This window comes from Peromyscus eremicus, chromosome 3, assembly GCF_949786415.1.
Source record: "Peromyscus eremicus chromosome 3, PerEre_H2_v1, whole genome shotgun sequence".
In the NCBI taxonomy this organism is placed as follows: domain Eukaryota; kingdom Metazoa; phylum Chordata; class Mammalia; order Rodentia; family Cricetidae; genus Peromyscus; species Peromyscus eremicus.
In genome coordinates this window covers 95,981,033-96,005,695 of record NC_081418.1, presented here as the reverse complement: position 1 = coordinate 96,005,695, position 24,663 = coordinate 95,981,033, and the positions used below count along the sequence as shown (strand labels likewise).

Here is a 24,663-nt window from a genome sequence, read left to right as displayed (position 1 = left end):
ATGTAGGACCAAATACGAGTCCCACCACATCCATGCATTCTTAGTTTAGGACACAGGTACAAACCTAATGAGTTTTATTTAACTTTATTGCTAAAAAGTAGGGGATCCTTAGTCCCGGAATACCAGTTCTTTAAACCACTCCAGCAACAGCTACAAGGCTCATTGTGAGGAGGTCCTGGCTACAGGAGGCTGAAACTGGTGGCGTATGACAGGTTGCAGATGACAAGGCCACCTGCCTTCAGCACCTTTTGTTCCCAGTTCTAGCCAGAAGCCTTGGGTCTGGTTCTTGCCTCTTGCTGGAGAATGAGATGTCCTTGCAGGTCCCAGGGAAGGGAAAGCTAGTCGTGTGGCTTCCCTGTCCCCTCCCTGGCTCTACTTGTCCTCAGAGTCTATCTCCAAACTCCAAGTGGCAGAATCTTAGGTTTCCTCTTCCAAGTGAATCACCTGTAGCTGGCACCTGGGGTCGGCCTTTCTACCAGAATGTCCAGGGAGGTTGCAGCAGCTCAAAGGTGGGGATACTGGTGACATTGACTGGGATAGAGATGATGGCCCACGGCAGCCCGTGCTGTTCCAGAGACCGTCGGATCATGTAGCTGGGAGGGCATGAAGAGCAGTCACTTTCTCAGCACCCCAACACTGCCCTCTGCCCGTTACTCTGGGAGCTTCCAGAACCTGAGAACTTTGGCCGTCTGACTGGGATACTCAAGACAGGGCCTGTGAGAGGGGACTGGTGATTGCCTTTGAACCTACCAAGTCATGCCACCCAGTTTAGTGTGGACAGCCAGAAGCAAAGAGCCCTCACCCATCTCGGCCCAGCAGGAAGAGGGCAGGAATGTCAGCTGTGCGCTGAGTACTATCCTGGATCATCTCCACGTAGAAACTGTCATTGTCCACAGCGTTGTCCGAGATGATCACAGCCCGCCCGCCATGCTCCTGCACCACCCTGGTCTTGGAGAGGAAGGAGCAGCCCCTGGAAGAGGTAGTGTTGAGACCAAGAGAAAAGCAGGTGCTAGCTGCCCCTCCCTCATCCTCTCTGGGAGGATGAAAGGACCATAGAGGACATGTATAGAGGGTCATCAGTACACAGCAGAAAGTAGACAAGACATTTCTTAAAGACCCAAAAAGGATGAATTTAAAGATCGACATTTCAGAGTACAATGAGCTGTGATCAGAATTTGCCCTCCCCATGTGTCACGCCTGCCCACTCCTTACCCCCTTTCCACCAGAGCGATCTGGTCCTGGATGAAGAAGCCGTTGCCGAGTTCCCCACAGGCCTCCGGAGGTTCAGCAGGGACGAGGTGAATCTGCTCATACCGCGTGTGCTGAAAAGTGTTTGGACATTTGGACAAGTAAGAGTGTAAGAAAACATGGCTTTGAACGGGCTAACAATTCCTTCTTCCTGGTACCTCATAACGAGTGAAGGAAGGAAATGGAGTGCTTTAATTCTCACAAAGATCCATCTGATGACTCGACTTTGCCCTGCCTTTCTGTGAGAGGGGAGCTGGTTACAACCCAGGCCAGGGGAAGTAGGCAGAAGGACAGAGAAAGCTGGTGCCCTTGGTTTCTCAGGTGTTTCCACCAATGAAGGCAGTCCCTCCCTGGCTTACAGTATGCAGCAGCTCGAGGGCACAGCTGGATTCTGCTTCCTGCCCTGTTCCAGCATAGAAGTGGGATGAGGGTCACCATGGCTCAGTGATGGCAAGAAGGCTGCTGAGGGTCAGAGATCTGAGCATCTTTGCACTTACAAATATACCACCAAAGTCCTTGGCAGGTGTGGCTGTGAAGATGTAGCGAATGTCCCCAGGACTCAGCACTTGGAAGTACAAGTAGTCATGGATGCGTAAGCCTAAAGGGAAGAGTGCAGATGAAAAGCCTCTTGGGAACAAGCTGGTTAGGGTTTAGATCACGGGGTTCCCTATGTCTTCAGCTGGGTGGACATCAACTGAGTGGATCCTCTGGGAGCATTATTTTTAAAACGAGGTCTCACTATGTAGCCCTGGCTTGCCTCAAACTCACAGAGATCCACTTCTGCCTCCCCCTGCCAACCCCCAACTAGTGCTGAATTAAAGGTGTGCACTACCACACCATTTTTTAAAATGGCCTCACATAGCCCAGGCTGGCTTTGAACTAGTTTTGTTCCCTTGGTGGGCCTTGAGTCCTTCTTCCTGACTGCCTCCCAAACATGATTACAGGCATGCATCACCACCCCCAGCTTGAGAGCTGGTTCCTGCACCGGACAGGACAGACTGGATACAAGAGATTTGTATTTGCCTGCTCCTCCTGCCACAGCAGGTGAGCCACAAAGACCCAGAGCTCTCGGGTCAGCATCCACGGCTGCTCTGAAGACCCCAAGTTTCTAACCAGAACTTACAAGTTAGCTCTGGTCTCACTGACATCTCCTAATCCAGGCACTGTCATCTCTTGTCCTGACTATTCAATCTTAACTGGTCTTGCTTCCATGTCTCCTTTTTCAGAAGGGTCTTGCTATGTTACCCAGACTGGTTTTCAACATTTGGGCTCAAGCAATCCTGCCTCAGGTTCCCATCTGTCTTCATTCTTTAATTTTCATTTCATTTTATGTATGTGTGTGCTTTGGCCGCATGTATATCCATGCACCATGTGTGTGCCTGGTGCCTGCAGCATCCAGAAAGAGGGTGTCAGCTCCCCGGAACTGGAGGGACAAGCAGTTGTGAGTGGGCCCTCTAGAAGAACAGCTAGTACCCTAGCTGCTGAGCTATCTCTCAGCTCCCTCTCTCCATGCCCTCCTTACAGTCCTTAAGGTCCTCCAGCCACCCACTCACTGCCAGAGCCTCAGTGTCTCCTTCACTGACTAAATGTATGCTGCTGCTCACTGTGGTGTAGAAGGCCTTGCATGATCCGACTCCTACCCCTGCTCCAATCTTGTTTTCCTCTTTCCCAGGTTCAAGCTGAACTCGCTTTTCAGTGTTTCCATCTTTTGGGGTCTTCTTAAAAGTTTACCTGTCATTTCTCAGAAAGATGCTGCCTTGTCCCTTCCTATACCCATTCAAAATGTACTTTCTTCCCGCTGCTACTTCCTCTGTAATTATGATGTAGGTATAATATTCTGTGTCTGCTTCTTCCACTATAGCAATGATTCTAAGTTTGTGGCTTTACTCAGTGATGAATCCCCAGTGCCTAGGACACAGTGGCTGCTCAGCAAAGGTTATTGAATGAACAGACACCTGCCCTGTCCCGAACAGGAGAACTGCCAGAACCACCAGGATTTTAGGACAGAGAAACTTTTCAGCATCGAAGTTTAATGTTTTCCTGGGATTTGAGTCCCTGGATTGCTTAAGTCCAGAGAGATGAGTGAATGTTGATGGATGGAAGCTGTTGCCTCAGGTCTGTTAATCAATTTAACGACCAAGCTATCACTGTATGTGCTGTGGCTATGACTGGCTGTGGTTATAGCTGTTCCTGTCTATGGTCCAAATCGCAGCCACCCAGACAGAGCTCAGGGGGCCTGCAGCTTTTTGTCCTGAGTGTAGATATACTCCATCAGATGGATACACCCCCAAGGAAGCCTTCTGGATTAACATGAGGCAACCCTTTTGACAAGCACACTCCTGTCTGACGTTTGATGTGTTTAATCTCTTCGGTTATATATTCATGTGTTCACTTAGCGCGTAGGTGTGTACATTTATGTGCGAGTTGTGTAAGTGAGTGCCTGTGCGTGTGAGCCCACGTGTATGTTCCTGCCTGTATGAACGCTCACGTTTCTCCATTCTAGATCTCTAGCTGTCACCCGGGTCGCCCTCAGTGGGAGGAGGGCTGGAGGGTCTTACTCCGACGTGGGGAGCCTCTGGCTGCGCCTACTCATGGCCCCGGGGACCAGCACCCACCCACTGCGGCCGTCTGGTCGCAGAACCAGGTCGGCCCAAACTCGCGGGGTCCCCAAGGTGACCCGTGGCCCCCGGCCCGAGCAGCGCGCACACTGGATGCCCACCCAGCCCGCCCACCCGCCCGTCGCCGCTCACCGTGGGCCGCGACGCACGCGGGCAGCCAGAGCACGAGACAGCACCAGCCCGCGGCGCCACGGCTCATCTCCAGGGCCCGTCCCGCCGCCGCCGTCCCGCCGCGCTCGCTAGCCGGACTTTAGCCTGACAGCTGCCCCGGCCTCCCCCAGGCCCGCTCTCGGCGCGGGTTGGAGCGCGGAACCGAGGCCGGCGGCTGATTGGCTGCCATGCCTGTTCGTGCGGCCGTACTTTCCGCCTCTGCGCCCTGGGCTACTTCCTATTGGCCAGGAGAAGTGGAGCCGGGAGCTGATTTGCCAAAACTCTTAATAGCAACTGCAGTTCGCAGCCCCGCCCCCGCGCTCCTCAGTATAGACGCGGCACCCGACCCGAGGGTGGGCGGCTCGCGGAGACAGACTTGCGGGACGCTCGGGTGTCCTCACGGCCTGAGGCTGGCTCCGCGCTGCGGCCGCGCGCGACCTCACCCGTCTCAGGCCGCAGGGCGGAGCCTCGGCCGACAGGAGGCGCTGCAGAGCCAGGCGCCGCCCGGACAAGTTTCCCCGCGCTCGGGGGCTCCGCACCTGTGACCCGGGACGCCTCAACTTCCCAGGCTATCTGTGAAACGCACAGAGCTCCAACGCCACGGAGCTATGTGGGTGCGGTGAGCTCGCTCACCTAAGGTGCTTCCCACAACCGGCGTTCCGTGTTGACATTTCATCGCTTGTCTACCATGGCATCCAGGGGCGCGGGCCGAAGTGGGACCCGACTGCGCCCTCCGAGTGCAAAAGCACATCGAAACTCGATGACCCCCACCATAGCAAACGCGAGTTCCTAGGGCGTCCCTGGGCCTCCGACTTCTCTAGCCGGCCACCTCGATTGTAGCTAACCATAGAGTGGCGGAAGTGGTCCGTCTCCTTCCTCTCCCGGGCCTACATCTAGCCAGAAGCTTCTGAGGACTCCTCCGGCGCGGAGCATTGTGGGCTTGGGTGGGCGGTTCCGAGGCCGAGAACAGACGAGTTGCGGGGCCCTGAAGCCGCTTCCAAGATGATGGTGAGTGGCTCCTTGCGTATCCGTTGCCATCCACGGCCGTAGGGCCCCCGCCTTGCCGGGAGCCTGCAGAGGCCGGCTCCCATCCCTTGCCTGTGGGCGGCCGCGGCCCGGAACTGGAGCGGTTGACGAGAGCCGAATGGGGCTCGCGCCTCCACTGGGCCCGGAGACTACGGGTCCCACGGTGATTCAGGGCCGTTTCAGCCCCCTTCCCCGTACTGGAGACTTGGGTTTTCGGAACCGAGTGCGGGTTGGGAGTATGCTTCGCTGCCCTGGGAGGTGCAGAAGTAGAGGCCGAGCTTCTAGAGCGCTCAGAGGCAGCGGGAAGACTTTGGGTTGGGCCGAGTGGCGCCCTGCATGGCACTGTGGTCGCATATACTCAGCGCGGCTGCCGCATGCGGGAAAACAGACTCCTTCATTCCTGTTGGAACCCGTTCAGCGGGTGCATTCTTAATGTCTCCTGAATGTACAGGCCCAGCTTCATGCTGGGTAGGGGCAGCAGTTGAGGTGCACAGCAACAGGGATGGGAAGACCAGAGTGCCTTAGGCAGGAGTCTCTTAAAGGTCTGCCTGTAGCGGTCCTTCATCAGACCTTCCCTGTGTATGATAAACCTCAGTTGTTAATGAGAGCAACGTCAGCTTCAGATTCCTGTACACTTGGCACCAGTTCACGCATTAATTTTTGCTTTTTGGTGTCAATCCTTTGTCTGCCCTTTGCAGCTTCTGGTCTCCGGAGTCCACACTGACTGATGACCTGTATGGCCTTCTCCCTGTTACCAAATAAAAATGCTTTGTGATTGCAGCTCCTACTCAGTAGAAGGAACCCTTACGGAAGCGCGTCCATATTCCCCTAGCACTGTCCCTTTTCAAAGTCTATTTTCAACGTTACTAGTTCTTGAAATTGATTTGGTTGGCAAGGACCAGAGCTGAGGAGTAAAACCGAGTCTCTTAATGTGCTACAGTAAAACATCAGGGCTGCAGATGTGACCCAATGTATATCATTTGCATAGCATGGCCAAGGCCCTGAGATCCGAGCCCACTCAGCCCCCCAAAAATAGCAAACCTTTTTTCAAAAGGCACAGACCACTACATTTGGGTTTTACCTGAATTGATTATTCTTGCCCTATCCACTTGGCTTGTTTGCCTTCTGGTTATCTCTTTTCTTAAAATGTGAGTCCACCATGCTGTTAACAGACTGGTCTCAGGTTTCTGGTCTTTTATAGATCATCAGGTCTAACGGTAATGGCTTTTATTTTTTCGGGTACTGGGAATTGAACCTAAGACCTCATTTGATTGTCCTACCTCCTCTTTTCCCATTTTATTTATTTATGTATATTTTTAGATAGGAGTGCTCTGTCCACGAATGCCTGCACACTAGAACAGGGCATCAGATCCTATTATGGATGTGGTTGCTGGGAATTGAACTGAGGACCTCTGGAAGAGCAGCCAGTGCTCTTACAGTGCTCGTAACCGCTGAGCCATCTCTCCAGCCCCTGAGACTTTTATTTTCAATAGCAGGCTTGTCTTCCTTTGTAGCTCAAGGTTTGTCTGGAAGTCAGTGTGTAGCCCACTGTGGTGATGAGTTTTGTCAGCTTGACACAACTCAGAATCACCTAGGAAGAAAGTGTCAATGGGGGATTGTCTAGATTAGGTTGGTCTGTGGGGAATTAATTGTCTGGGTTGCTTTAATTGATATGGGAAGACCCAGCCCACTATGGGTGGCACCATTCCCTGAGCGTGGAGTCCTGGACTGTATAAGAGAAGAAAGCTAGATGAGCACTAGCAAGTGAACAGCATGCATACATTCATTTTTCTCTGATCTTGACCTTCAGGTTACATGACACCACACCCCCACACCCACCAAGTAGCAGACTGTAACCTGGATTTGTAAGCTAAAGTAAACCCTTTTGTGCCCCCCCCCTTTTTGGTTTTTCGAGAGAGTTTCTTGGTGTATCTCTAGCTATTCTGGAACTCTTCCTCTTATACATAACTAGTTTTAGTGGATTGATGTATATTCTTTAAAGTATTTCTTATCTTTTGGTGGGCGTGTTTTGTTGTCGTTTGGATTTTTGGTTTTGTTTTTTTAGATTGTGTGTGTGTGTGTATTCACTCATGTGGACATGTGTGTGTATACATTCATGTAGGTACCCGTGGAGGCCAGAAGAGAGCATTGGATTCACTCTTGGAGCTGGAGTTACAGATGGTTGTGGTATTGGAAATCAAATTCCCTGTCCTCAGGGAGAGCAGGAAGGCCTCTTAACTGCTGAGCCATCTCTCCAGCCTCAAATCTATTCTTACATTTCACTCTTGATACCTTTTCTTAGACCAATACAACTTTGTTTATTACTACTTTTACTATTTCTTTCATTTGAGTGTCTGCTTGCCTACAACTGGTCGTTTTACTTTGAACCAGGCAGTGGTAGTGCAATCCTTTAATCCCAGCACTCAGGAGGCAGAGGCAGACAGATCTCTGTATGTTTGAGGCCAGCCTGGTCTACAGAGTGAGATCCAGGACAGTGAGGGCTACACAGAGAAACCATGATGGGGGGGAGATAAAAGAAAGAAAAAATTGGTTTTTATTGGCTTATAGCTGTCTTGTAGGTTCTGTGACTTGTGCATACAATTTTGAGGCCAGCATCCTGATACCAGTCTTCATTCACTAAAGACAGTGGCTCTCTAACCAAGATAGGCTATAGTGTGTGGTACTGGTGCATCTTCATTTCTATCTCAGTGGACTGCTAATACCTTGCTTGAACAATTCCTTTTTTAAAAACTTTATTTCAATTGTATAGGAGTTTTGCCTGCATGCAGGTGAGTGTATCGCTTGCGTGCCTGGTGCCTAGAAGGGTTACAGGTAGTTATGAGCTGTCTTGTGGGTGCTGCAAGTCAAACCCCAGTCTTCTGGAAGAGCAACCAGTACTTTTAATTGCTGAGCCATCTCCCCAGCCCCAAGCAATTTCTTTTCGATAACTGTGCTTGTTGGATCCCAGGTTCCTGTCAGTCATGTTGGGCCGAAACCATGCTTTATTTCACATTGTCTGAAGTTTGGTAAATGTACACCATTTTATCAGCCGAGACTCAATTGTAGGCCTTTTGGTTTTGCACATATGAACTGTATGTAGTGTTTTCAAGCTTTAGGGTACATATAAATCCACTTGATCTTTCTGAAATTCAGGCCGTTTCCATGGGTCTGGGATGCAGTAAGACACATTTCTGATTAGTTCTCAGGTGGAGCTCATGCTGTTGCATGTCTTGACATTGACCTGTAGCATGTGTGCCTGCGCTGCTCACAGAGAGGATTTTGACAAATAAGCAGCATGGTTCAAAAAATGTTTATGAAATAACCTAACAAAAAGTTGAATAGTATTCTATGTTTCCTCAAAAATTATATGGTTAAAAAGGTCTAGTTCTGTAAGCCTAGCCTTTAAGAAAGAAAAAAGAAAGTTGGGAACAGAGACTCTGACCAAGGTCATTTCCAGACCTAACACCCACTGGAGTTGAGAGGCAGGGTGGAGACAGCACAACCCCCACTACAGTGCCTGCATAGAATGAGGCCCCCTGGGATGACAGCCACAGGATTCAGTAACAGAAGAGAGGAAAATGAGCCAGAGAGGAAGAAAGGAGGTCTGCACTTAGCAAGGTACATTAAGATCTAAGGTTCCATTCAGGAGATGAGGTGCTATGAAAAGTGAGTTCTTGATGCAGAGAAAGCTCAGTTTCTGCCACTGCCCCTCCCACTTCAGAAGCCTTATATATGTCCAGCCCACATACTGCTCACACTGGGGGGACATCCAGCAGGGAATCTACATGATTGTGGAAACTTGGACAGCTCCCTCTGAAGCCCCTAACTGTAGTACTCTCAGACAGTGGGGTCTCTGGCTGCATGCAGCAGATTATTACAGGGATCAGGAGAGGTGGAGTGAGTTGACTAGCCGTAGGTGTGTTGGGGACTTGGAGCTGGAGCAGGGTCTGTTCTGTGTAATTGTTAGCAAAGGTAGCTACCATTGCCTCATGCAGTGATTGTAGTGGACTTGGAGTATTCAGTCTGAGCATGTTAGTCCAGTGAATTCCTATAGCTCTTGGTACAATGTATGTGCGCCCCTCCATGGACCAGTGACCCTCTTCCCTTTTGCTTTAGTTTCCCATTCTGGGCACTACCCTGAGCCAATTGGTAGACAAAAAATCTTTTGCCTGGAAACTTATCTAGGCCCCCAGGGGTGTCTGCTACATTCTCTCTCAGCTGCCTGTGTACAAAGGCATCTTTCATGATGCCCCTCACACTTGGCCCGACTTGGTGGAACCTTTATTGCCCACTTGCAGCTCTGCTGAGGTTTTGCCCTTGCTAGCTTAGAGTTCTTTGACATGCAGTTATTATTTACAATTGTCATGGTTAGTTTTATATTAATCAACTTGACACAAGCTAGAGTCATTTGAGAGGAGGGAACCCCAAGTTAGAAAATATCTCCCTAAGAGTGGACTGTAGGCAAGCCTGTAGAGCATTTTCTTCATGATTGATGTAGGAGAGACCAGTCAGTTGCGGGTGGTGCCATCCCTGGGCTGGTGGTCTTGGATTCTATAAGAAAGCAGGCTGAATAAACCAGTAAGCTCATTCCTCATGGCCTCTGCATCAGCTCCTGCCTCTAGGTTCCTGCCCTGTTTTGAGTTCCTGTCCTGACTTCCTTCAGTGATGAATAGTGATGTGGAAGCTTAGGCCAAATAGACTCTTTCCTCCACAACTTGGTTTTGTTCGTGGTATTTTATCACAGCTGTAGTAACCCTAACTAAGACAGGAATGCAGTTTTGCCTTCTGTGCACAGACTATAGTTCTTAATGTCATTTCATCACCTTCCCAAACTATTTAAAAAGTGAGCAAGCGGATCCGCTCTATCGGTGGTTGGGTCCAATTTCCAGTGATAGTCAATAAACAGCCTTACCACATCTGAACAGCCATGTGGAAATATATGCAAATACTTCTGATGACACTAAAAGGGAGCTTTATGGGAAAAACCAAGGATAAAATGACCAAAACAGAAAATGGCATGTGTCGGTAGAAAGATGCCACTCAAATTAGGAAACTGGTTTCCTCTTGTATTGTAGTTCTCTGAGTACCTTTTCTAGTGCTGGTGGTCATGTGCTATCTTGAAATGCTCTTTTTTCTCCTTCAATTTTAGAAGACAGCTTTGCTGTATATAGCAGTCTTGGGTGGTGTTATTTGCACTGAGAGCTCCTTGAAATGTACTCCATGCTTTTTTGACTTTTTGGTCTACTGCTGCAAACATCCCTTGTAAGGATTTACTTTTAATTATGTATATATGTTGTGTTGTATGTGGGTATGTACATGTAAGTGTCAATACCTGTGGAGGCCAGAGGCAACTTCAATGACAGGTGGTTGTGAGCCATCAGACGTGGGTGCTGGGATCCAAACTCAGGTCCTCTGTAAGAGCAGTGTGTACTCCTAATTGCTGGGCCATCTCTTCAGTTCCCACTTTCAACTTTTAGTGTTGTTTCTTTGCTCTGTGAATTATTTGGGGTTTTGTTTGTGTTTTGAGATAGGATCTCATTATGTAGCCCAGGCAGGCCTAGAACATGGAATGATCATACTGCCTCAGCTTAGCTCATTAGTGGGCTTACATGTGTGCACCACTATGTCCTGCAACAAATACTCTTTTTTTTTTTCTTTTTCCGAGACGATTTCTCTGTAGCCCTGGCCTCAAACTCACAGAGATCTTCCTGCCTCTGCCTCTCCAGTGCTGAGATTAAAGGTGTATGCCATCACTACCTGGCAAATATTCTTTTAAAAATGTAGTGGGTGTTGTGTTAAACTACCCCTCATTCATTCATGAACCATACTTTAGACCCCTTTTATACATCTGCATGTTGTATCTTACCTGCTGTCATTTTCTGGAGTGGCTTAAGGTGATTCACAGTGTGTAGTTCTTGCGGACGGATTTTCTACAGCTTCCTTTCTAAGTAGGAATACAGCCTGAGAGCTTGCCATGGCTGATCTCAAGTATATGTGATTAACTTCCTGCCCAACTCTTCAGCTTTATTCCACGCATCCTCTCAATTTGCCATCAGCTGTTTTGGCCAAAGGAGTTAAACTTTTTTTTTTAAAGAACATGAGTATTTTTATTTGTTCAGTAATGTAAAATGCAGATGTTAACTGATACACATTCACATATAACTTTTTCCCTCATATCCACAACTCAACGCATGGGTGAATCCAGAGGAATAACCATGATCATCATGTGAAACAGACTATATTAACCTTTCCAAAGTTTATTCCAATCCATTTCTTTTATACTCCAAAACATCTTCATTATGTTGTTTGATGAGATAAAACCCACAGGAAAACCATGGTGCCCAAGGTCAGCCCAACTTTCAGCTAGTTAGGTTTGGCATTGGCTGGCTCCCGTCATAGAACTTTGACGTGTTGAAGAGCAGCTCTGGAGCCCGGCAGGGGCCAGCAGCCGTGAAAACAGTACGTTTTCTGGAGCAGTAAGTTTTCTGAAGCAGTAAGGTGGACAGCGCTAATTTGCTCCACAGGCTCTACCTCTTCCAGAAGTTTCTCAGTTACAGTGGACTTAGGCTCATAGATTGTTAGACTACAGAATATGATTCCTTTACTCCGTATTTTTAGATGGGGACAGTATCTGAAGTGAGCAAGGAGACAGTGGCATTTTTATTGCACTGTTAAGTAAAAAGTAAATTTCAGTTGTTGCTGCTAACAAAGAGCTGTGAATGTGCTGAGGTGGTGTTCCTCCTAATTACTTCTGTTTGGCATGCAGAGTTAGTCTAGTACTGAGAAGATGGCCTGGCTCACCACTTGTTTCTGAAGGCTCAGGTGTAGCTGTAGGGAGCTCTGGTTTGCCAGCTATTTCATTGTCCATGCTGTTTCCTGGACACTGGAGGAAAGACCCTATCCTGGTTAGGTTTCTGTTGCTGTGATTAAACAGCATGACTGCCTTCGTTACTGTTCTATTGCTGTGAAAAGACACCATACCAAGGCAACCTATAGAAGAAAGCATTTAATTGGGAGTTTGCTTACAGTTTCGGAGGGTGAGTCCATGATTATCATGGTGAGGAGCATAGTGGCAGGCAGGCATGGCACTGGAGAAGTAGCTGGGAGCTACATCCTGATCCACAGGCAGCAGGCAGGGGGAGAGACACTGGACCTGATCTGGACTTTTGAAACCTGAAAGCCAGTGACACACCTAGTTCTTCCCCAATAGTTTTACTAACTGAGACAGAACATTCAAACATGAGCCCATGGAGGCCATTCTCATTCAAACCACCACAATGATGAAAGCAACTTGGGGGGGACAGGGCATATTTCATCTTCCAGCTTACAGTCTGTATAAAGGGATGGCAGAACAGAGCCTGAAGCAGAGGATGTGGAGGAACATTGCAGACTGTCTTGTTCCTCGTGGCTTGCTCAGCCTGCTTCCTTAAAACAACCAGTGTGCCCAGGGGTGGCACTACTCCTAGGGGCCTGGGCCCTCCCACATCAATCATTAATTAAGAAAATGCCCCATAGACATTTCCATAGGTCAGTCTGATGGTGGCATTTTCTCAATTGCTATTTCTCTTCCCAGATGATCCTGGCTTGTGTTAACAAAGAACTAAGCAGTACAGTCTCCAAGCAGGCCTTTTGAACAAGCAGCATTCCTACCTTCTCATAGTTTCTAGAGTGGTTGTGCACAGAAAGCCCATGCAGGGATGTTAACCCTTCTGGGCCAGTGCTAAAGAGAAAGGCAAAAATTACTGAGTTACTTGGGAGCATTTTGGAATGGGTATGAGAGGTGACAGCATTGCTGTGTGATATCAGTATGTCACTTTAAGGTAAGATAAACATGCTTTTTGTCTTGCTACACTCAAGCTGAGGTCTCTGGTAAAGCTTCCTTTCTGGTCATCTCCAGGACAGTGTCTCAGTTTCTATACCAGTTATCCTCTGCTTCTCTAACACAAACCAGTGTGTATTTTATTGGAGGGACGGTATATGAAAAGCTGGAACTGCTCTTTTTGTGCTGTGTGTTGTGACCCAGTTATGAAGCACAGGACAAAAATGTCAAAAGTTGAAAGGGCCGTACTGGATCATGTAGACACCAGAAAGCATAATTTATTGTTTAGATTTCAACATCAGCAGTACCTCTAGAGGTAGGCGTGGTTGGGGAGTCAGTCTGGGTAACGGGACTGTGCTTTAAAAGGGTGCAGATAACTCTGCCATGGTGGAATTGGGACCACCTTCACTGCCCACTGTTCTGTGAGTCTCAAGTAGGAGGTGATGATTAAAAGCAGTCATTTGCTGTCTTCTCCAGCCCACACCAGTTATCCTGTTGAAAGAAGGGACTGATAGCTCCCAAGGCATCCCTCAGCTTGTGAGTAACATCAGTGCCTGCCAGGTGGTTGCTGAGGCTGTAAGAACCACACTGGGTCCCCGTGGCATGGACAAGCTTATTGTGGATGGTCGAGGTAAGTCTTCATGGTTCCTTGGGGCTTTGTGAAGGAGTAGAGGTGCCTAGGGGGTATTTGGGGCTTACGGTTGCCATCAGAAATCCCATTGCTTGTAGGATCTCCAAAGGATCTGTGAAGCTGTATGCACGGCCTTCAATGTAGAACCCTGTGGGGCTCTGTGGGAGAACCTGGCCTCAGGAGTCTACTGCCTTCTAGGAAAGTGTGGCCCAGAGACATAAATAGAACTGGGGGCTAGAGAGAAAGATGCGTCAGTGGTTGGGAGAGCTTGCTGCTCTTTCGGGTGACCAGTTTCTAGCACCTATGTCAAGCAACTCCTAACTGTCTCTGAAATTCCAATCCCTGGAGTTCTGATGCCGTCTCTGGCTTCTGAGGGCACCTGCATGCATGCACATGTACATGTACTCATATGTACATAATTAAAACGGGAAATCGCTCTTTTTAATTTATATATTTATTTTTAAGAAGCTGGTTTTCTCTGGGGTCCTCCTCACTGTAACATGTTGCTAACACAGAAGGGAAAATTGCCCTTTAATCTATGTTGTATTGTCGTGAGATACTAGAATGTCAGATGTCTTCAAAGTATTTTAGGGGTTACTCTTATTTTTGAGACAGTATAGCCCAGGCTAGCCTCAAACTGGATGTTTTGCTTTAGCCTCCAAAGATGACTTGCACACTGCATGATTGGCTAACATTACTCTGTATTCAGTTAACCTGGACTCAAGAAAATCAAGAGCCCATAGTATTTAAAAGCTTGTGGCCCAATCCCAAGAAAAAGTGTATGTGGAGTCCAGGTCCGTAAACAGGATTAAGAAAGGAGGTTTTAACTGTTACTGTTTTCTCTCTTAAGGCAAGGCAACAATTTCTAATGATGGGGCCACAATTCTGAAACTCCTCGATGTCGTCCATCCTGCAGCAAAGACCTTAGTGGACATTGCCAAATCCCAAGACGCTGAGGTAGGAAAGTCAGTCATGGAAACTTAAGTGGAGGCTAGAGCACAATGTCTCTCCTTCAGTGCCTCACTCTTTCCACTGCAGATCTTTTTTTTTTTTTTAGGTCTAAAATTATACTTGTCTAACTGTTTTACATATAAAAATAGTTATAATTTAAAATTTTTTAAAAAAAATATTATTTTTGTTTTTTGAGATAGGGACCCTCTGTAGTTTTGGCTATCCTATAGCTGGCTATGTAGACTAGGCTGGCCTTGAACTCACAGAGATCCTCCTGCCTCTGCCTCCCATGCAGCATGTGGCACCACACCCAGTCTATGATTAATAACCTTTAAAGCTATAATTCTGCATGTACTATTTCCTATCCATTAATCCATTGTGGATGGCAGCTGTCTCTAGGTCTCAGTTCTGGAGACTGAGTCTAAGTGCTCTAATTTAGACTGGGCCTGTGAGCGGTTATTCATGTTATTCACTGCTTACCACTTTATAAAATGGGATTGGAGACACAAAGGTTTCCATCCTGCTGTGTGTGTCAAGTACACATAATTTATCCTTCCAACCAGTTTCAAGTGTCCATGTCACTGTCAACCACCAGTCTGTCTTTGTAAACATCAGTTTTGATGCTAAAGTCTGGGTAGTAATTGTGCAGAGCAAGCTTTGTACTTCGGAGTACTACAGAATAGGGATGTTGAGGTGGGTCTTGATGGGTTTGTTAATTATCTTCAGCAAGGAAATAATGCATGCTTCTTGTCAGACATCTAGCAGCTTCATTCCTTCTCCAGAGTGTTCCCCTTCCTATTGAGTATTCCTTATTTTACATAGGGAACATAAGTGAGTGAAAAGGGGATTCATTCCCAAGGAGAAGTCAGCCAGTTTTTATAAATGATCTTACTTTTTCTCTCATTAAAAATACAGTTTAGGGGGCTGGAGAGATGGATGGTTCAGCAGTTAAGAACACTGGTTGTCCTTCCAGAAGACCCAGATTCAGTTTCAGCACTCATGGTGGTTAACAACTGCCTCTAAGTCCGTCCAGAGCATTTGACACCCTCTTCTGGCCTCTGTGATACTGGGCACACAGGTGGTACACAGACAGACAAACACCCATCTACATAAACAAATACTAGACTGCAGCGCAGAAAAGCTGAGGAAGATGAGCAGACTGGAAAACTGCTCTTCTAAATAGCGTTTTGGCCAGTTCTAGGAGTTTGTTTACTTCTGCCTCACAACTCCCTGATTCTCGCTTCAGAGAATTTGATACCTCTGGTCTTTGTGGGCACCTGCACTTCTGTGCTCAACTGTGTATGTATATAATTTAAACTTTTTTATTATTTATTTATTTATGTTTTTTGAGACAAGGTTTCTCTATGTATCCCTGCCTGTCCTGGAATTAGCGCTGTAGACCAGCCTGGACTCAAAACTCACAGAGATCTGCCTGCCTCTGCCTCCCAGGTGCTGGGATTAAAGGTGTGTGCTGCTGCCACTTGACTTAAAATAAAAACATTTTTAAGGAATGTTTATTTATTTCTTTTTGGTACTGTAGTTATTTGTCATGTGCTGTATTTCTTACTAACTTTGTATGTAGTAAAGTGCACTGGCTAGTTTTATGTCACTTGACACAAGCTAGAATCGTTGGAGAAGGAGGGAGCCTCAATAAGATCAGGCTGTAAGCAGGCCTATAGGCATTTTCTTAATTAGTGATTGATGGGGGAGGACCCAGCCCATTGTGGATGATATTACCCTTGAGCAGGTGGTCCTGGATTCTATAAGAAAGCAGGCTGAGCAAGCCATGAGGAGCAAACCAGCAAGCATCACTCCTCTGCGGCTTCTGCTTTAGCTCCTCTCTCCAGGTCCCTGCCCTGCTTGTGTTCCCGTCCAGACTTCCTTTGATGATGAACTGTGATGTGGAAGTAGAGGCCAAATAGGCTCTTTCCTCCCCCGTTCCTTTGGGGTCTCATCACAGCAGTAGTAATGCTTAACTAAGACAGTAAAGTTTCTGCTGACTCATGTGCCAGGTTCGTGTCCTGAGAGTGGACTGTCCTGGGCTCTCTGGAGAATGGTGCTGTCTGGGGAATTAACTTTGTACTTCAAAGCCATCTGAGAAAGGCTGATTCCCTGGACACTCTAACCTTTCCATTTTTGTTGCAAAATATGTGGGTTTCTGGAAAAAGTTTGACACCCAATTTAAAGTATCCACTTTAAATTGCTAAGTTGCCTAAAAATGATTTTCAGAGCTTCATTCCCTGAATAGCAGAAAACATGTCTTCCAGGTTGGTGATGGCACCACCTCAGTGACCCTGCTGGCTGCCGAGTTTCTGAAGCAGGTGAAGCCCTACGTGGAGGAAGGTTTGCACCCTCAGATCATCATCCGAGCTTTCCGCACAGCCACCCAGCTGGTAGGGACTGCATCGGCTCACTCGATCTAGAACCTGGGCCCCTCACATTTCTGTTAGGATAATGCCTTTCCTGGGTGTGAAGGAACTGCCCAGAGCAGAGCTACACGGGCATTGCCAGCCATCTTTCCATTCTACCCTTCAGTAGCTGTTTGATGAGATAGATTAAGACTGGTAGACTTATTTTGTAGGCATAGGTAGGCTCTTTATAGGTGAGAGCTGTTTTTAATTATTTAGAGTGTACAAACTAGGGACATCTTAGTATGTCTGCTAAATGCAATCTTTGTTTTTTCTTTTACTTTTTTCAATTTCTTTTTATTTTTGAGATTGTATTTTACTTACAGCATTTCTCCCTTCCCATTCCTCCCTTCAAACCCTCTCATGTACTCATCACTCAGCTTCCAGTTCATGGCCTCTTGTTACTGATATGTGTATTCCTAAATAGAACCTGTTGAGGCCATATAATATATAATATCACTTGTATATTTTCAGGGCTGATCATTTGGCACTGGACAGCCAATTTCTTTTTCTTTTTTTGAGATAATCTGATAATAGCCTAAGCTGGCTTTGAATTTGCTTGATCCTCCCACCTCCACCTGAGTGCAGGATTGCAGGTAGTATATGCTGCTACACCTGGCTCGTGACGGTTTCCATGTGTACGTTGTTTTGTTTTAGTTTTTCGAGATGGTACAATTTTGTTTTTTATCAGGTACCTTATGATAACTTGGTTTTGACTGTTCAGTCTCCCATCATATGACTTGTGACATGTCACTTAATCCCTGTAGGCCTTACTTTCTCCTTTGCTGTGTTCCCAGTGCTGACACTGAAATCAGGTCATATGTAAGGAATACTTTGGAGGGGATTTGCTGGTTTAAAATGCTGGTTTATATATTATTTATGACTTGCATAGATATAAAGTGCTAGAAGTTGTCCACTTGTAAGCCAGGGGCTTGGCCTGACCTAGCAACCTGTCTGCTTCAACTGCATTGTCCTCATGTTGTTCTTGGCAGTCCCAGAGCCAAGGCCTGGAAGTGCCTGGTGATTCTTCAGAACACTCAAGGTGGCAGAGCTTTCCATTCTCCTGGGCAGCTCCAGGCCCAGGATGTGCTTAGGGTCTTGGCACTATTGGGTCCACTTCACCACTCTATGTTTAGCATGAGACCCACTCAACTTGTGTTTTTGGCAGGCTGTTGACAAGATCAAAGAGATTGCTGTGACTGTGAAGAAGCAAGATAAAGTGTAAGTTTCCAGTGGGCTTTGTCAGAGCCTTGCTATCTTGCGGCCAAATTGGGTATGTAAGCATGTTGCAGTCTCTGGGCAAGAGGCTGTTGAGTTTTTGTCAGACCCTTGGCTGTGCAACATGAAAGAGCTGGCACTGGGGTGGGTGGGGTGGGGGTGATTGCATCTGCTGTCTGTTGCTGATAATCTACCCTAATGATAGGAAAGGTGACAGGTGGAGAGGGGTGGGTGGTGAGTTTTGGGTTAAAGGGAAAGTAATGGAGTGGTATGTATAGCTGCTAAGGTAGATTTTTGTTTAAATGATGGGTTGATACTGCTTTTGTCAAATGTAGTTTTCTGTCACACTAATGGTTAATATGTATAGAGTATTGTATGCAGTGCACCACTCCCATGCTGTAGTAGAATCAGGGAAGAAGCTCAATGTCAGTTCTGCCCTGTGCTCCAGAGAACAGAGGAAGATGCTGGAGAAGTGTGCAATGACAGCCCTGAGCTCCAAGCTGATCTCTCAGCAGAAGGTCTTCTTCGCCAAGATGGTGGTTGATGCTGTGATGATGCTTGATGAGTTGCTGCAGCTTAAAATGATTGGCATCAAGAAAGTGCAGGGTGGAGCTCTAGAGGTGAGCCTGTTGTGGCCTCCCTAGACAGCAGACAACTTGACTGGGAGCAGAGTTCACAGTATAGATGCAGGGAGAATGCAAGAGTCTGTTTGCTTATCATCAGGATGGGAGCATGGACCTGTGCCACTTGAGAATCCTGTTCTCTGTGTTAGTGTCAGGGTGTATAGAAGGATTGGCTCAGATAAAGTACTTGTGAATTCTCCAAAGAGAAATCCTAGAGGTATTCGGCAGTCCACAGACTGTTCCTTTGTTGGCAGTAACTGGAGGGGTTGATGGGTGAAGAGCCACAGTGATAGCTACTAGGGAGGCGTCCAGGCTCCACTGTGTGGACTTCATGTGTTCAGGCAATGAGGAGACTTGAGGGTGAGGTGGACTCACGGCACAGTGTCTGCCTTTCCCCTCCCTCCCCCCCATCTGCTCCTTTGTTGGAAGTGCTGTGCATAGCCAGCTGTAGAGGTCAACCAGGTAGATAGCTTGTACCATGCTTGTCTCTGTTCAAATTGAATGCTATCTCACCTTAAAGGGGCAACTAAAGTACGTTCTGTGTCACTTAAAGTTTAAAAGATGGGTTTGTCCCAAATTTTGTGATGATGATGGATAAGACTATCACAGTAGTGGAGAGTGGGGTTTACTCTTCTGGGTTCATAGATTGATTGGATTTCTGGCTGTAACCAAACCATTGAGTTATCTGTCTTAACCAGGAGTCTCAGCTGGTGGCTGGTGTCGCATTCAAGAAGACTTTCTCTTATGCTGGGTTTGAAATGCAGCCCAAGAAGTATAAGAACCCCAAGATCGCCCTCTTAAATGTTGAGCTCGAGCTGAAAGCAGAGAAAGATAATGCTGAAATCAGAGTCCACACGGTAGAGGTAGGCCTCTCCCTTCGCAGGGGTGAGGAGGCCGGCGACTTTCTGGGTGAGGGCCTCCAATCTCTAGGTTGCTAAGGGCCAGCTCAGTTTCTCAGGTTCCTGTGGGCACTTGATCTTCTGTCCGTGCCTGTGTCTGCACACTCAGCCCACTAATTTTCTACTTTGTTCTCCTTGACTTCTACCTGGGGTGGTTTGAATGTGAAAACCTATTGAGCAGCTGTGCTCTGCCTCTTAGGGGGATGAGCCCTCCAGCTTGCCTGAAATTTTGTTTTGTTTATTCTCTTATCCATAGTAAGGCTGAAATGTATTAAGTAGGGCTTTACTGCTGAGCTACACCCCCAGTCCCTAGCCCCCTTTTTTTAAAAAAAAAAAAGATTTATTTATTTACAGAAGAGGGTGCCAGATCTCATTACAGATGGTTGTGAGCCACCATGTGGGTGCTGGGAATTGAACTCAGGACCTCTGGAAGAGCAGTCGGTGCTCTTAACCTTTGAGCCATCTCTCCAGCCCTCCCCTAGCCCCTTTTTAACTTTTGTATTTTAAGACAGTGTTTCTCTGTGCAGCCCTGGCTGTCCTGGAACTTGCTCTGTAGACTACCAGGCTAGCCTCAAACACAGAGGTCCTGCCTCTGCCTATCAAGTGCTGGGATTAAAGGTGTACACCACCACTCCCAGTGCCCTCCCCTTTTTTTGAGACAGGGTCTCATTATGTAGCTCTGTTTGTCCTGGAACTTGCTATGTAGACCAGGTTGGCCTCACAGATACCTGCCTGCCTCTGCCTCACTAGTGTTAGGATTAAAGGTGTGCACCACTACCCAAGGCTTACCTATTTTTAAATTTTTATTTTGAGACAAGTGTTGTTAAGTTTCTTGGGCCAGCCTTGAATTTATAATCTTCCTACCTCAGTCCTGAGTAGCTGGGATGACAAGCTTGCCTCTATTGTGATTCTCTTGGACTGGACAGGTCTCCTTCCTTTCTAGTCTCATGAACTGTGTTCCTCCATTGTGGTTCCCAAGGCTGCCTCTAGGTAGCAGTGTTTTCCAGCACAGAATGGCCTTTGTAGTGGGAGAGATCATATTGGGAAATCCCTAGGCAAAGCTCCCTTCTTGAAGTTACTCTGTATGTTTGTTTGTGTTTGAAAGTGTTAAGTGGTTGCTTTTAATGGTCCTTACTTGTTTGGACTGTTGGCCCCTCTTAATTCCCAGATAAGTCGGCATGTTTTCTGTGGGGGGAGGAGTTGGGTTAGCCTTAGCCTGTCTGTATATACACCAACTTTCATCCTCAAACACTCTCATCTTTTTGGGGGTCTCTAGGATTACCAGGCAATTGTTGATGCTGAGTGGAACATTCTCTACGACAAATTAGAGAAGATCCATCAGTCTGGAGCCAAAGTCATCTTGTCCAAACTCCCCATTGGGGATGTGGCCACCCAGTACTTTGCTGATAGGGACATGTTCTGTGCTGGCCGAGTGCCAGAGGAGGATCTGAAGAGGACAATGATGGTAAGCAAAACTTCATAGGCTGCTGCTTGTCCTTCATGGCCCTAGATTGTTTCCTCTGTCCCTGATGTAATAGAATAGACTGTCTATACCCAGTAATAGAAACTGCTTTGAATTCACTGACCAAGACAGGTCAGCAAGTAGGTGCTGCACAGCAGCACTGTGGTCACTGGGTCAGGCTCAGTGGGTATTGCTTCCAGTGAGGGCTTTCCCTCTCGGTATCTGCTCCTGAGTAGAGTTGCTGAACCCAGAGCAGTAGACATCAGATCTCTCTCCTTTGAACTAGTCCCTTTTGCTTTTTACCTTTTATGTGTTTGGTTCTGTTTTGATTTCATCTTTTTGAGAGGTAGTAGGGATCATCTAGAGGTCAGGATAAATGTTGAGCTCTTAAGATTCTGTGGCAGATTCAGCATGGAAACCGGCTTATTGAGTGGGTGCAGGAGGCCAATTGGCCTCATTGATGTTTTCCTTGCTCCCCAGGCCTGTGGAGGCTCAATCCAGACCAGTGTGAATTCTCTGAATCCAGATGTGCTGGGCCACTGCCAGGTGTTTGAAGAGACCCAAATTGGAGGCGAGAGGTGAGCCTATGGGCTCAGCACCCAAGAACTGCTTGGGTCTGCCCAACCCCCTTTTTTTTGTCAAGTTCTGGGTGTGGTATGTGGCTTGTACTGTTCCCTTTTCAAGGTGCTATTGGGTGGAGGGGTGGATAAAGAGCTCAGGTATAGTGTTACAGAAGGGAAGTACTTCTAGTTGGATCTTAGATCTGATTCCACAAGCTCTAGTGGTACCACCCCAGTCCTGCCTCAAAAAATACTTTCAAGGTTAGGATTGACAGCCTGAGTGAACAAGCACTGCTCCCTCTTGGGAGGCCTTGGCAGGGAGATCAGGCAGCAAGGTGGCAGCAATTCATGTGTGCACCGTTACATCCTGGACATAGGTACAATTTCTTCACTGGCTGCCCTAAGGCCAAGACATGTACCATCATCCTCCGTGGTGGGGCTGAGCAGTTTATGGAGGAGACAGAGCGGTCCCTGCATGATGCTATCATGATCGTGAGGAGGGCCATCAAGGTACTGGGATGATGCCTCTTTCCTGAAGTCCTCTAACTAGAGCTGGAAAAATCTTAAGAGTTCATATAACCTGTCCTTCCTAGGTGGCATGTTGGGCTTTGATTTCCCCCTACAAATCGTGGAGAAATAACTTCAGCCTCATATATAGGCCATGCTGGTTTTGGTTGGTTGGTTGGTTTGGTTTTTTATTTGGCTTTTTTTTTTTTTTTTTTTTTTTTCCTGAGACAGGGTTTCTTTGTAGCCCTGGCTATCCTGAAACTCGCTCTGTAGACCAGGTTGGCCTCAAACTCACAGAGTCCTGTCTGCCTCTGCCTCCTGAGTGCTGGGATTAAAGGCCTGAGCCACCACCACTGACTGGCATAGGCCATGATGTTTTAAAGGCCAAAACTAGTTAACAAACTGGGGCTGATCTATTCAGCTGTCCTCCTGACGTCACCACGCCCAAGCTATGGTTGGCCTTGACAGTGACCTTTCAATTTCTATGATTGAAGTTGGGATGTGCTGGATGCTGGCTGTGTCTGGGCATCTGGGGTTTGGGGAAGGGACAGAACAAGCCAGTATTCACGTTTTGGGCACTTTTTCTGGGCTGGAGGATTTGCTGTGTGGCCCAACTTGAAGCCTGGAGCTGGGCCACTACATTGCGAGCTATTTGGTTTCTGCAGAATGACTCTGTGGTGGCTGGTGGTGGAGCCATTGAGATGGAGCTCTCCAAATACCTGCGGGATTACTCAAGGACCATTCCAGGGAAACAGCAGCTGCTGATCGGGGCATATGCCAAGGCCCTGGAAATTATTCCACGACAGCTATGTGACAATGCTGGCTTCGATGCCACAAACATCCTTAACAAGCTGCGGGCTCGGCACGCACAGGTAGTTCTCCGCTCTCTGGGACCCAGGGATTGGACGGGCGAGGGTAGGCTCTTAGGGATGTGCTGTCTGGGAATATGGTCACTGCCAGGCGCAGTGGACAGCTCCCTCCTGGCACACCTGGAAACAGCAGTTGCCTGGGAGGGCCTAGGTGCTTGTGGTCAGCATGCCCGGAGTTGGAAGCAGGTGTTGGCAGGTGGGGAAGGGTGCCATTGCCCTCAGATTCTCTTGGGAAAGTGCCATCAATTCAAAATTTCTGGCAATTGAGTCCTTTGGCAAGTGTGCAGGAAGAAGTGAAACTTAAGTGCTTCCCCTCTCTTTCAGGGGGGTATGTGGTATGGGGTGGACATCAACAATGAGGACATCGCTGACAACTTCCAGGCCTTCGTGTGGGAGCCGGCCATGGTGCGCATCAATGCCCTGACAGCAGCGTCTGAGGCTGCATGCCTTATTGTATCCGTGGATGAGACTATCAAGAACCCCCGCTCCACTGTGGATGCTCCCCCAGCAGCTGGTCGGGGTCGAGGCCAAGGCCGCCTCCATTGAGAGGCACACCACCCTGATGACGTGAATTGGTGGTGAGGAAATGGTTGATTAGTCTGCTGTGTTCTCACTGGAGGTTATTTAAATAAAACTTAAGATTATTTGGTCAGAGTTTTTCTCAAAACCATCGTGCTGCCTCTCAGAATGAGCTGTGTGTGTATACTTGCTGCGGTAGAAGTAAATGATTCTGCAGTGAGCTCTGCTGTGGCCCTTGTCTACAAGTCTCAGTGCAGTTGCAGTTCTGAGCAGTAGCTGGCGATGTATAGTGGCTTCCTTTTCTCCTGATGTCATTATCTTCAGTCCTTCTAGCTCAGGCACTGCACACACAGCATCTCTTCCATCACAGTGGGTGGATTATGTTCCACATTCATGTTCTCTGAGCTTAGGCATGTTTCCTCTTAAAATATTGTAAGTGAGGGCTCTTGGAAGAGTGTCAGGGCATCACATAATCTCTGGACTCTGGTACCTTCATAAGGCCTTGGAGAAAATACCTGTTTTCTTTTGCTCAGTCACCTTGAGAGTCCCTTTTGTTTAAACTGGTACTATGGATTGAACCCAGGGCCTCATGTGGTTTGCTAAGCAAGCACTTGCCATTGAGCTATGTCCCCAGCCCTATTTTGACTTTGGGCTGATAGTCTTTGTACTGTTAAGGTTTCACTAAGTTGCCCAAGCTGGGCTTGACCTGCTTTGTCTTCTGAGTAAGCTGGAATGACTGGCTTGTGCTACCGTCCCAGCTGCTGCTTCTTGTGACCAGGGGCAGTTAATGGTTATTGGCACAGAAGTCTGGCAGGGTCTACCAGTGAGTGCCTCAATTCTGCTAACTGCCCCAAGCTAGAGCTGTAGTCAGTGACTATTAGAGCTGAAGGGGTTATGTTGAATAATTGAAGTTCTTGCTTCCTGGAACTGGGATGTGATTAGAGAATTTGAGCTCTGAACTCATGGTTAGATGGTCTTGAAACAGGATAGGATTTGTGGGCAGGTGTGCACTCTGGAGTGTGACAGACATCCTTCCTGTGGTCAGGTTGGAACAGCTGGCTCTCAAGGATTACTTGTACAGTATGCAGTTTAAGCCAGACATCTGTTTTGTGTGTGTTTTTAAATTTAAACAGGTTAGGAGCTATTAATTAAATC

At 47.5% G+C, this 24,663-nt stretch overlaps 2 protein-coding genes across 5 annotated transcripts; one reads left to right on the top strand and one right to left on the bottom strand.

Annotated features, from left to right (window-relative positions):
• Positions 1–68: 68 nt before the first annotated feature.
• Pradc1 (protease associated domain containing 1) lies at positions 69–5,755 on the bottom strand. 4 transcript variants are annotated; one of them, XM_059258076.1, is made up of 5 exons: positions 4,862–5,755; positions 1,746–1,846; positions 1,213–1,322; positions 803–970; positions 69–593 (listed from the first exon to the last, which is right to left on the bottom strand). In XM_059258076.1, exons 1-5 carry the CDS (start codon positions 5,052–5,054, stop codon positions 473–475), a joined length of 693 nt encoding a protein of 230 aa, XP_059114059.1. In that variant the 5' UTR covers positions 5,055–5,755; the 3' UTR covers positions 69–472. The 4 variants fall into 4 exon arrangements, with proteins under 4 accessions (XP_059114059.1, XP_059114060.1, XP_059114061.1 ...); XM_059258077.1 differs by having other exon boundaries at positions 4,650–4,975; XM_059258078.1 differs by lacking the exon at positions 4,862–5,755 and adding an exon at positions 3,999–4,403.
• Positions 4,440–23,633, top strand: Cct7 (chaperonin containing TCP1 subunit 7). Its single transcript, XM_059258074.1, has 12 exons — positions 4,440–5,024; positions 13,339–13,492; positions 14,343–14,449; positions 16,711–16,836; positions 18,020–18,072; positions 18,518–18,689; positions 19,391–19,555; positions 20,868–21,056; positions 21,534–21,631; positions 21,991–22,123; positions 22,786–22,992; positions 23,314–23,633. The coding sequence occupies exons 1-12, from the start codon at positions 5,019–5,021 to the stop codon at positions 23,533–23,535; spliced, it is 1,632 nt and encodes a 543-aa protein (XP_059114057.1). The 5' UTR covers positions 4,440–5,018; the 3' UTR covers positions 23,536–23,633.
• The last annotated feature ends 1,030 nt before the right edge of the window (positions 23,634–24,663 follow it).